The sequence below is a fragment of the Canis aureus genome, chromosome 16, assembly GCF_053574225.1.
Source record: "Canis aureus isolate CA01 chromosome 16, VMU_Caureus_v.1.0, whole genome shotgun sequence".
Lineage (NCBI taxonomy): Eukaryota > Metazoa > Chordata > Mammalia > Carnivora > Canidae > Canis > Canis aureus.
Genome location: NC_135626.1, coordinates 17,241,980 through 17,255,583, shown reverse-complemented (window position 1 = coordinate 17,255,583; position 13,604 = coordinate 17,241,980). Strand labels below are relative to the sequence as shown.

At 37.7% G+C, this 13,604-nt stretch overlaps 1 protein-coding gene across 6 annotated transcripts in view; it reads right to left on the bottom strand.

Moving 5' to 3' along the window:
• The window catches only part of SSH2 (slingshot protein phosphatase 2), a 242,024-nt gene that overhangs the window by 179,966 nt on the left and 48,454 nt on the right, over nucleotides 1–13,604 (bottom strand). For 4 of the 6 annotated variants that reach the window (XR_013354117.1, XR_013354118.1, XM_077851887.1 and 1 more), the window contains exon 2: nucleotides 3,042–3,122. The exons of the other annotated variants lie outside the window; for them this stretch is intronic. Coding sequence is in view for 1 of the 4 variants with exons in the window: in XM_077851887.1 (XP_077708013.1) it covers nucleotides 3,042–3,122 (81 nt within the window). In the remaining 3 variants the exon portion in view is untranslated. The remainder of the gene's footprint in view (nucleotides 1–3,041; nucleotides 3,123–13,604) is intronic. 6 annotated transcript variants of the gene reach the window in all.

Genomic DNA, 13,604 nt, shown 5'->3' with positions numbered 1-13,604 from the left:
CCCATGATGGAGGCCTCCAACAGCCCTGCGCACAGCAAAGGGAATAAGAAGCAGCCTCCACCCTTTATCTGGTTCCCTAGAGGCTGAATAGGCCCAGAGAAGAGGCAGAAGCCTTTCTATATTCCTCCCCTCTCTTCCAAGAAAGCCCCAGGAGATCTAAGGCAGTCAGTCAGTCCTCTTCCAGAGAAAGAGCTTATCCCTTCTTTGCCTCCAGCCAAGTTTCCTTCCACTCATTCAAGTATTTCTTTTCTTCTCCTCATATACTGCATATGAATGATTTTCTCCTCTCCTTTTTAAGAACTTCTATGAATATCTGTAAAACTAAGTTGTTGAAGCATAGAGTGTACAGTTCTCCCAGGGTAGATTCTTTAAAAAAATAAAATAAAATAAATTAAAAAAAATTCAGCTTTATTGAGGTATAATTCACAAATGAAATTGTAAGATTTTAAAGCGTACATCATGGTGATTTGATATACATATACACTGTGAAAAGATTCTCCCCATCTGGTTAATTAATATATTCATCACTTCATATATTTGTCTTCTGTATTAAAACATTTAGGTTCTGCTTTTTTAGCAATATCAATTATAAAATGCAATGTTATCAACTACAGTCACCATGTTTTACATTAGATCATCAGACCTTGTGCATCCTATAGCTGGAAGTTTGGTGTTAGGGTAGATTCTATACTTTATGCCTAACCTCCATAGCCCTGGGCCCAGTGATTAGTGCCTGACAGTCAATCAATGCTTGGAGAATAAAGGAATGAATATATGCACGTGTGTGTAAGTGAATACAGCCAACCAAAGTTTAGAATTCGGTTATCCTGAGATTGAAGAGAAAGTCCTTCAGTGATTAACTTTACCTCCTACTCTTCTTTATGACAGTTAACTTCTATTTCAAACAGTTATCAAGATCCCATGTCATTTCCTTTGTAGAAAATTCAAAGTGGGTCTTTCAATCAGTTTACTCTCCAGTTTGGTTTTCAAGTATAAGCCTTCAAACTGGGAAGAAGCTCTTCAATCTTTTTTAATGTGAGGGTGGGGATGGGGAGCTAAGGAAAGGGAAAAAGACATATGGGTGGGACGTACTCCCCAAGAAAACAAATCAGGAGGAGAATCCAATACTTTTTAAAAGCCAGCCAGTATGTGTAACCACTTTTGCCTTATGAAGAGGAAAAGACAACAAACCTAACTTAAATGAATGAAAGGTCTGGCAATTAAATAAAGCAACCCAGAATAATCTGCAAATACATATACCCAACTAATAGTTTCTCAGAGACCCACTAAAAGTAGAGTTATCTTTTCTCCACATGTGTACAACTTCATAAAAATATTCTTCATATAGCTTGCCATGTACTGGTCTCTTTAAGATGAAATCAGCCAAAAAATAAGCCAGTCCAATAGAGAGGATGCCACTGCTGACTGAACCAAATAAATCTTGAGGAAACTATATAAAGAACCTTGGCATATATTCTATCAATGACGATGTTGGGATCCCTGGGTGGCGCAGCGGTTTGGCACCTGCCTTTGGCCCAGGGCGCGATCCTGGAGACCCGGGATCGAATCCCACATCGGGCTCCCGGTGCATGGAGCCTGCTTCTCCCTAGCCTGTGTCTCTGCCTCTCTCTCTCTGTGACTATCATAAATAAATAAAAATTAAAAAAAAAAAAAAAGACGATGTTACCTGCTGACAATGAGATCACTGATGGGTGTCAGCCAAGATCTGGTGTCAGTGCTGCCCCTGCTTATCATACAACACTGGGCAAAGACTATAACCTTTCCATACCCAGTCTGTCATCTGCAAAATGTTGATAATAAATAAGTGTTCATGTGAATTCCTCAGTTAATGTTTTCAAACACTAGGAAATGAGTACAGCTCTAGCTATTAGTGAGTGAGTCACAATAATTAACTTCCTGCCATTCCACATTCATCATCAATGCTGAATGAAGTGCAACCAGATAAGTCAATGTAATAGTTGAATGAGGTCCTGAAATAGTGATCACCTTCTTTGTGCAATGAAGGTGAAGTAAAGAAGACAGTCTACAAGTAGGCAGTACTATGGTGATATACTTAAGAGGCACAGCTCACTTCGAGAAATAAAGTTTCCACTGGTGAAACTTTAACAATATTTATAAAATGCCTACTGTGTACAGTAAACATCCTGAAACAGACAGAATCCAGATTTTATCAAGGTTTGTAGAACCTAGTTTTAGCCATGGCTAGCAAAGGTAGTTATCCTGTTGGAAGAGATTTACATTTGTTAAAAGTCAATTTAAGGGCACCTGAGTGGCTCAGTGGATTGAGCGTCTACCTTCAGCTCAGGTCTTGATCCTAGCATCCTGGCATCAAGCTCCCTGCTGAGCAAGGAGCCTGTTCTTCCTTCTCCCTCTGCCCTCCCCCCTTGTGCTCTCTCTCTTCTTCTCAAATAAATAAATAAAACCTTAAAAAAAAAGTCAGTTTAAGTCCTCTAATTTCAGCCTGATTGCACAGGTAATTTGCAATAATCAAGCAATTATGTTGGGGATCAGGCCAGATAAATAAAATCTATAACATCTCATGAAATGTAGTTAGATAGATCCACATTTGAAATGACCCAGTAATTATAATATTGTATAGCTTAACATTATCAACAACCAGGATGTGTTGGGTTTATGTATGTGGGGTATAAAGGTCCAGTGACAGCACTAATACCAAGCAATTGCCATGGGGAAAGGGAAACTATTGACAATTTAAAAATGTAAAAACCCACAAAACAATCATCCTTTGTTGAGGGAGAACTTACTCAAAGTTCCAGGATACAATATCTTTCTACTTTATAGATACACCTTGAGTGGAGATTACTATGCATACATATATACCATACTATATATATACTCATTCTAAGTCACTTATTTGATTTCACAGACTATATATTTGGCTGAGTGACACCAAATAGATGAAATAATAGGTGCTATTTCAGTTGCATTTAAGAGCTAGATTCATCTAAAAAGCTTTCACTTGAAATACCAAAGGCTTTATAAAACATATACCTACGTACATTGGAACCACTAAAGATATCTGATTCTTCACATTCACGGCAAAGTAACACTGCTGATTCACTGTCTTCCAAATGAGAGCTCTGTAATATAAACAACATCATTTCAGAGATCCAAATGAATGGGGCCATAGGCATGAGGGAAAAGCCAGCAGAAATCACTGAATCATGTTAGCTCATAGGTGAGAAGGTGCAATTCTGATTAATGATGTCTATTTTGGAGAGAATAAAGCCAACGAGTTGATTGGTTAGGTGACTAGAAAACTGATTGAGGAATGTTTGATTAGCTTGAAGCATTTTCTGTGGTTTCCAATTTGGGCAATGGGGTGTCCGTTTTCTGGTCACCCCATGGAGGACATGGAGATAGAGGACATGGTATACACTCTGGACACTTCTCGGAATGGGGTAGGTTTGTGTTTATTTATCCTCATATCCAAAGGTACATATTTGATATGATTGTTTAGAGTCAGGCTTTAGAATATAGCATAGGACATGATTGGGGTATCTAACTACTAGCCTCATTAGCCCTCTGCTAACAAGTGTTTATAAGAACAGCCAAAAGATATGCCCTACCCAAGTCCCCCTGACAGATGCCAGAAAATAATTTAAAACCTTTCTTCCACTATCCAATCTCTTTTTCAGAATCTGTCTAGAAGATAGATACGGAAAACGAGACAAAGGAGTGAAACAATTAGCTGGTAACACAAGACTATTTTTCCCTTATGAATAACACCACCACAAAAGAGGAGAAAAAAAGCTCCAACTCTGACCCATTAAGTTCCATCCAAATGTTTGCTGTTTGAGTAACAGCTGCTGGAAACTGAGCTTTCCCTACATAGAGATGTAGATGCTATGTCATCAAAACTTCCCATTATCATATTATCCAGCAATCCCACTTCTGGGTATAAATCCAAAAGAACTAAGATCAGGATCTGGAAAAGATGTCTGCACTCTCATGTTCATTGCAGCATTATTTACAACAGCCAAGATAACAGAATCAACCTAGAGGTCCAGATATAATATACGTATCTATCTATCTATCTATCTATCTATCTATCTATCTATCTATATTTTAAAGATTTATTTTTACTTATGATAGACAGACAGAGAGAGAGAGAGAGACAGGCAGAGGGAGAAGCAAGCTCCATGCCAGGAGCCCGATGCGGGACTCGATCCCAGGAACTCCAGGATCGCGCCCTGGGCCAAAGGCAGGAGCGAAACCACTGAGCCACCCAGGGATCCCCCCTATCTATCTATATTATAGCGTTCTCTCTCTCTATTATTCAGCCTGAAAAACAGGAAGTCCTAAGTGAAATAAGCCAGTTATAGAAAGATGAAAACTACATGATTCCATATATTTGAGGTATCCAAAATAATCAAACTCACAGTAGCAGAGAGTAGAATGCTGGTTGCCGGAGGGACAAGGTGAGGAGTAGAGAATTTTTGTTTAATAGGTATAAAGTTTCAGGGATCCCTGGGTGGCGCAGCGGTTTGGCGCCTGCCTTTGGCCCAGGGCGCGATCCTGGAGACCCGGGATCGAATCCCACGTCAGGCTCCCGGTGCATGGAGCCTGCTTCTCCCTCTGCCTGTGTCTCTGCCTCTCTCTCTCTCTCTCTGTGTGACTGTCATAAATAAAAAAAAAAAAAAAAAAAAAAAAAAAACGGAGCTCTCCAATTCTGGCCCCAATGCTCCTGTTGCAAAAAAAAAAAAAAAAAAGGTATAAAGTTTCAGATTGTAAGATGAAAAAGTTATAGAGATCCACTGTACCACATAGTATAATACTCTATTGTGCTTTTAAACTTTTTGTTAGGAGAGCAGATCTCAGGTTAAATGATCTTACCACAAAACAAACAACAAAAAATTGCAAAGAGGCACAAGGAAACTTTTGGAGGTGATAGATTTGGTGATGGTTACAATGATGGTTTCACAGGTGTGTATGTCCAAACTCATCAAATTGTATATATTAACTATGTGTAGTTTTTTTAATCAATTATACCTCAATAAAGTTTTTAAATAAATGACAAAAAAACTTCTCACTACTACTGGCTGAAATTTAATCACATTTAACTACTCTGTGGCTAACCTAGTTGACTCTTTGATTTTTCAAAGCTGAAACTATGTTTCAACCCACTGAATACCCGCAGAGATTAAGAGTTTTAGAGTGGAAATAAATGAAAGTAAAGTTCATTGTTATTATTCCTGGTAACTGCCTTTTCCTGGTTTATTTCCTTCTTTCTTTTTTCCTACCTTGATCCTTTGCTTACTTTAGTTTTCCTTATTACAACCAAATCTCATCTCCATTATCCCTCTCTCTTCCTCTTTTATAAAATAAAACAGAAACAACCAAATAGTTAAATCACTTTTTAAATCCTGCAAATACATTTGTTTTTACTTTCTCTTTCTAATTTTTTTAATCTATTTTTATTTATTTATTCTTACTCCCTTGCATTTTGGAGGGGGGGGGGAATAAGAACTTTTAAAAAAAGATTTATTTATTTTAAGGGGGGGATGGCTGGGTGATGGGCATTAAGGAGGGCACTGGATGTGATGAGCACTGGTGTTATATGTAATCTCATAACCCTGAGATCATGACCAGAGCCAAAATCAAGAGCTGGACCCTTAACCAAGACACCCACCCCGGGAAAAAATAAGAACATATACCTCCCATTTGTATTCTTTTTTTAATGGTGGTTTTAATATTTTTTTTAATTTTTATTTATTTATGATAGTTACAGAGAGAGAGAGAGGCAGAGACACAGGCAGAGGGAGAAGCAGGCTCCATGCACCGGGAGCCCGACGTGGGATTCGATCCCAGGTCTCCGGGATAGCGCCCTGGGCCAAAGGCAGGCGCCAAACTGCTGCGCCACCCAGGGATCCCCCATTTGTATTTTTTAAAAATCAGACTACAACATACTTGAAGACTTCTAAAGTCATATTAGAAAGGCTAAAGGCATTAAAAAAAAAAAAAAAAACCACACACACAAAGGATCTGAAGGAATAAGGTAGAGATCAAAACTGCTTTCAATTCTCCCAAATACTCATATCAAAACAGATGATAACATAGGTAATGTTAAGCATATCAAAAGTAGCTTGTCACTGCCACAGAGTATACAATTAATCCAAATTACACTAGTTAAGAGTTTAAAGTTTTCATTCTTGTAAATATTTCAGCATGTTTACCTGAGCTCTTTAAAATAGCTTCAAGACGGGATCCCTGGGTGGCGCAGCGGTTTGGCGCCTGCCTTTGGCCCAGGGCGCGATTCTGGAGACCCGGGATCAAATCCCACGTCGGGCTCCCGGTGCATGGAGCCCGCTTCTCCCTCTGCCTGTGTCTCTGCCTCTCTCTCTCTCTCTGTGACTATCATGAATAAATAAATAAAATCTTAAAAAAAAAAATAGCTTCAAGAAAAAAAAAATAAAAAAAATAAAATAGCTTCAAGAAAGAGGTCCTGTAACAACTTGCACTCCTAAAGTTATTTTAAGACTTTACTGCAGACTTATTAATTGCAATTTAATTCGTTAAGATACAAAGTATCAATTTAAATATACTGGTTGCATTAGAAATAACTGGTTCACAGAACAAGTATTTACTTGCAAACAACATACTTAGTTCCAAATTAATTCTAATCCTAAAGGAAGACAAAGGATATTTCAAGTTTTTTCCTCTGCTTTCTGGGGTACTTGGTAATTCCAGTCCCTGAGTTGAGTTGTTCCTGGGTTCTGCAGAGTGAACTGCCATACTTTATAACTATGAATGTATATTAAGGAATTCTATTAATGAACGAATGAATATTTAGGAATTCTATTAATATAATTCAGCACATTAAGTCAAATGAGAAAACTATAGGATTATCTAAATATATTGATGCTAAAAAAGTATTTGATAAAATTAACACTTTCGGTACACTATGAATAAAAGATGCTTCCTTTACTCACTCTTTAGGTGGGCTTTCATATATACACAGTACTCAAGTTGGTAGGCCCTTACCCCAACTTGGCCTTGCCTGAATTTCATATTGAACAAAAACCTCCAGTGTTTTTCTAGCATGAGGATGGTGATCATCCCCACTTGGTACTGCAGATACCAATTCTCCTTTCTTTTCCCTCTTTCCCTTCCTTCTTTCTTTCCTTCCTTCCTCCCTTTTTAAATGTCCTTTTGGTCATTTCAGTAGGAATTTTGAAGAGGATAAAGTCAAACTCATGTTTTTTGCATTAGAAGTGCCAAGTTCAAATCTTAACTAATTTTTTTTTTAATTTATTTTTTATTGGTGTTCAATTTACTAACATACAGAATAACCCCCAGTGCCCGTCACCCATTCACTCCCACCCCCCGCCCTCCTCCCCTTCTACCACCCCTAGTTCGTTTCCCAGAGTTAGCAGTCTTTACATTCTGTCTCCCTTTCTGATATTTCCCACACATTTCTTAATTGAGTTCATATCATAGTTCTGCCACCTATTAACCATGTGATGTTGATTACTTAATCTCTCTGAGCTCAATTTCCTCATTCATAAATATTGGCACAACAATAGCATCTACCTAAATAGGGTCAATGGAAAGATTGCATGAGAGATTACATAGGAAGAGCACTTAGCATGACTTAGCTACTAATGTTCTACTGTTGCTGCTGCTGTTGCTAATAATAATATGATAGCAATAATAATCTCCATACTACATGTAAAAAGCTTACAAAATTGCATTAAATTCTCTTTCAAAGGAACTTTTGCTATCTAGGGAAATTTTGCTCCTATAAAATTATAAGTGTTTCAATTCTAAATAGAGACAACTTGCATTCCCTATATAACCCTGAAGTGTTGAGCTCACAATGAGTCATTTGTTACAATTTATTGTACCCCTACTAAGTAATTTTCTGGGTGCTGAATTAAATACAGTAAAACTCTAAACAAAAAGGGAAAGATAACTGAGTAGGTTCCAGAATTGTTTTTGTTTTTTATGGAGATGCAAAAACTACAAAAATAAGGATATGGCTCTGTGAAAATATGTTCCTTTGGCTAAGTATTGTTTGGAGAAAAACAGAGGCGAAGATTGTTGGTAGTAAACACATCCATATATAACAAGAAATCTCAATCCAGAACAGCTTCTAAGCAACAATTATAGTAATAAAATGTTGCAATTTTTATATGGAATGTATGATGCAAGGACTCATGTCCTAAGGAGGATGTTTTGAAGAGTGTTAAAATCTAAGTAGTGCAGTTACCTAACAATTTGCAAGCAGAAGTCTTAAGAAATAATCCCACAAGAGTCAAAACCTTTTGCTACTCTTAAGAGTCTTTTATTCTATTCTTGTTACAGTTTATGTGATTTTAAGAAGCAGAAAACACTATTACATTTCTTTTATCTTTTATATTTTCTTCTCCAACTTCTTTGGGGAGTTCTAAGTGAACACACTACAGTAGTTCTTAAAAAATAAAAAACAAAACTAGAGATTTAGAAAATATACTATTAGACACCATACCATAAAATATGTGTGTACCTTAAAGCCTGGTGAACACTTTGGGACTAAGAGCGTTTAACCCTTAAAAGGCCAAGACAAGAGGTAGGTATTATTTATCCTGACACATACATGTAGCTGGCTTGACAAAGTGACTTCACAGCCTAATGATGACCTAAGTGAGACAATTCTCTCTCTGTAGTCCCTAACCCCAAGTTACACATTTAAAAACTCCCTTCCTTCCTTCACATTCCTATGACTTATTTTTATAACTGAAAGTTTGTGCCTTCTGACTCCTTTTACCCATCTTGCCACACTTCCCCCACCTCTGGCAGCCACCAATCTGTTCTCTGTGTTTATGAATTTGGTAAAAACCATGATTTCAATATATAATATATGCATATTGCAAACAAAATTCAGAAGGTGTAAAGGAGTATTTAAATTTTCCTCCCATCCCTATCCTCCCACCTCCTAATTCTCCACAACCCAATTCCTAGAAGTAATCACTATGTGAGTTTCTCGGGTATCTTTTCAGAGATATTATGTGTACATACAAGGATATATGTATATCCTTTTTTCTCAAAATATACAATGACACACCATACCTATTTTTCTGTCATTATCTTTTAAATCTATTTTTGTTTCACTGTTTTAAAATAACATAACACAAAATTTACCACCTTAACCATTTTTATGTATAGAGTTCATTAGTATTAAGTATATTCACATTGTCGTTCAACCAATCTCCAGAACTTTTTCATCTTGCAAAACTAAAATTCCATGTCCATTAAAAAACTCATCCTCCCCACTCTATCCCCCTGGCAATGGCTATTCTGTTTTCTATCATTTTGATTACTCTCAATACTTCAGGGGCACCTGGGTGGCTCAGTGGTTGAGCATCTATCTGCCTTTGGCTCAAGGAGTGATCCCAGGGTCCTGGGGTTGAGTCCCACATGAGGCTTCCCCCAGGTAGCCTGCTTCTCCCTCTATGTCTCTGCCTCTCTCTGTGGCTCTCATGAGTAAATAAATAAAATCTTTTAATAAATAAATACTTCATATAAGTGATATTATAGAGTATTTGTCTTTTTGTGACTGGCTTATTTCACTTAGTATGTCTTTAAGGTTCATCTATGTTGTAGTATGTGTCAGAATTCTTTCCCTTTTAAGGCTGAATAATATTTCACTGTATATATACATACACCACATTTTGTTTATCTATTCACTGGTCAATAGATACTTATTTCAGTATTTTTGATCAGTTAGTCCATTGTATAGATGTTCCACAATTCAGTTAATCAGCCTCCTATTAATAGGTTCAGATTACTTGTAATTGTATTCATTTTCTAATTTGCTGTAACGACAAGCTTGACAGCTTAAATGACGCAAATTTATTATCTTTGTAGTCTAGAGGTCAGGAGTCCTAAAATCAAAGTGGTGGCAGATCCATAGTCCTTCTGGAGGATCTAGGGGAGTTTTACAGATTGAAATGTGCCCCCTCCCCCAAATAATCCCTAGGACTTTATAATGTGACTGTATCTGGAGATACGGTCTTTAGAAAGGTAATTAAATTAAAATAGGGTTTATTAGAGTAGGTCCTAATACAATATGACTGGTGTCCTTATAAGAGGAGGAAATCAGGACATGGTAACACAGAAAGGAAAGCCCATGTGAAGACAGAGATAAGACAGACATCTACCACCTAAGGAGAGAGATCTCAGGTAAAACTATCAACCCTGCCAACACCATGAATTCTAGCCAGAACTGTGAGAAAATTAGTTTCTGTGGTTTAGGCCACTAGTCTATGATACTTGTTTTGGCAGCCCTGACAAACTAATACAGGGGAATCTGTTTCCATGCCTTTTCCAGCAACTAGAGGCCACCTGCATTCCCCTGACTTGTGGCTCCCTTCCTCCATCTTTAAAGTCAGCAAAGATGGGTTGAATCTTTCCCATTATTTTATCAATCTAACCTCTTCTCTGTCTCCCTCTTTCACCTTCAAAGGCCCTGGTAATTACATCGCCCCCTATTCCAACAATCCAGAATAATCTGCCTATTTTAAAGTCATCTAATTGGAAACCTTAATTCTGTCTGCAACCTTAATTTCCTCCTCACCATGTAACATATTTCCAGATTCATAGCTGATTAAGATGAGGACTCTTTGGGAGAGGGGAGCATGATACTGCCTACCACAGAATCTTCTTTTCTGCAAGTTTTACTGGTGAAAAGAATTGTTTTATAGAACCCAATATTCATACCAGTATAGTGGGAAGCACAAATAACATTACAGCTATATACTTTGCACATAAAGCGGATCCTAAAAGCTTAGTAGCAGCAGCAGAATGTTTGAAATTGCCTTTTCTGGATGACTGTTTGGATTTCATTCAACCACAATATCTCACACACAGGCCTCTTTGTAATCAATGGTACAGATCTGCAAGACAATTGGCTAGTATTAAGGATATAATCTATGGCCATTGAAGGACAGCAATAATTAGTCACCTAGAAAGTTTAAATCCGGATGAATTGGTAGTTCCTTCTTGGCATCCACAGTTCCTTGTACATATATTTTCTAACCCTTACCTCACTCTACCATAATTATTTCTATATATATTGTTTTCCTTCCTCTAGAGTGTGAGTTTTTCAACTTGTATCTTTAGGGCCTGGCACACGTTAAGCATTCAATAAATATTCAGGGCAATTCTTCCCTGTTGTCAATAACAATAACACAAATTGAAGATGAGTTGTAGTCTTTGTGTATAGCTATGGTTAAGAGACCAATCGTCTTTCCAAACACATGATGTTTGTCCTTTAATTAGTCATAGTAGCAACAGCTCCTACTGAAGGGCCAACTGTTACACGAGACACTGCCTCCATTAGGCTCCAAGTTAGCATGGAGGCTTTAAGCCAAAAGGGAATCTTTATTTCTCAGAGCTACTTAGAAGGTTGGCTTGTCAGTGGCTGACTGAGTCCAGGTACTCATATCTCAGTACTCCCTAACTTTGGCTTGCAATTTAGTCCATCTCACCTACAGAGGTATTGTTGCTTTTCACTCCTTGCATGTACCATGTAGCTATTTTACAGTAAGCATCACAGGCATGTTTCCCCACTCAGTGCTCCCTTCAAAAGCAATAGGATTTCTCAGTATAAATCTTATCCATCCTTCACAGATCACTCAAATCCCAGAATTTCAGGAAGCTTCAAAATGATGATTTCAGCCTCACTCACCTTCCTCTCCTTTAAGCCTTCATTGCCTTGGCAGGGTTGGCAAACTATAGCCTATTATCATATGGCCAGCAAACTAAGAATGGTTTTCACATTTTTGAAGGGTTTTTTGTTTTGTTTTGTTTTGTTTTGTTTTTTTAAAGGAAGAAATGCAACAGAGACCATTTGTGACCAGCAAGACCGAAAATATTTACTACCAGGCTCTTAACAGAAAAAGGTTGCCAACCCCTGCCCAAAAACACACAATTCTGCCTAATGAGAAATTGCCTAGAATTGTCTCTAATCTTTAAGAATCATAGTCTTAGCTCCCTTTAGTAGATTCTCCCTGTTGTCTACCAAAAGTCATCTCTCAACTCTCTCACATACCTACTAGTCCCACCACTGAAGCTGAAAAGCCATATACCTGCCTTTTTAGCCTTCAAGCAGGCCAGCACAGTTACATATTCTAATCCTGGGCAGCCTTCGTGGCACAGTGGTTTAGTGCAGCCTGCAGCCTAGGGCGTGATCCTGGAGACCCGGCTCTCTGCATGGTGCCTGCTTCTCCCTCTGCCTGTGTCTCTGCCTCTCTCTCTCTCTGTCTCTATGAATAAATAAATAAATAATCTAAATAAATAAATAAATAAATAAATTAATTAATTAATTAATTCTAATCCTAGTCAAGGGGACCTAAGGGCAAGTCTGCTCGAGGGAAAGATTTCCAACCCTGATAAAGGAGAATTGAGAAAAATAATGACAAAAACTCTGCCTTTTCTCTGCCTTTGGCTGCAGTGGTGCAAAGATATGAGGTCTATAGCTGTGACAGCTATTTTGTGACCTTGAAAGAAGAGGCTCAAAACCAAAAGGCAACATGCTAAGGATGGCAGTGCAGGAAAGCAACAAAAGAGACTAGCTTCTATGGACAGTTACGATAATCAGAGCATTTCTGATTTAATACTAAAATATTTAATACTGGGCAGCCCCGATGGCGCAGCGGTTTGGCGCCGCCTGCAGCCCGAGGTGTGATCCTGGAGACCCGGATCGAGTCCCACGTCGGGCTCCCTGCGTGGAGCCTGCTTCTCCCTCTGCCTGTGTCTCTGCCTCTCTCTCTATCTCTCTGAATAAATAAATAAATCTTTGAAAAAAAAATATTTAATACTAAATCTTGTAAAAATTATACACTACAAAATCATTCATTAACTGTAAGTGGCAGAACAAAGATTTTAACTGAAATCTCCTAGATACCAACATCCTACTCTTTTATTATCTCCCCCTTCTAAGTCTTTTATCTCAAAAAACAGTGATAAGATTTAGAAGTTCTCCACATTTTATTGAGATATAACTGATAGATAACATTTTATTAGTTTAAAGTATACAACATAGTGATTTGATAGAAGAGTAGTTGTAGATTGGGAGACTTTACTTTTTAATTCTTTGAATGTTCACTTATGATAGTATGAATGTTCACTTATGATAGTATCTCAGATCCTAATTAAATACATTACTTGTAATAAAATTCACACTCTCACACATATTATTTGAGTATTTTTTTTAAAAGCCCACCAAATCCTGTCATCTTGAGGTTTGGGGTTTTTCCTTCTCTTTTTTTGATATAACCATCTGTCCTACAAAGGCATGTTTCTGAAATAGGAGAAAAACCTTAAGGAGTGATTCTTAAAGTGTAGTCCCACATCACCAGCAACAGCATCATCTGGGAACTTGTTAGAAATGCAAATTCTTAGGCTCCACCCTGGATCTACCAAATCAGAAAATCTGGGGGTAGGGCCCAGAAATGTGTTTTTAACAAGTTCTACAAGTGATTCTGATCTACATCTACAGATAACATTGTATAAATCACTGCTTTAGAACCACAATGGTGCAATCATATCAGTCCTAGACTAGCTCTTTAAAGCAAAAC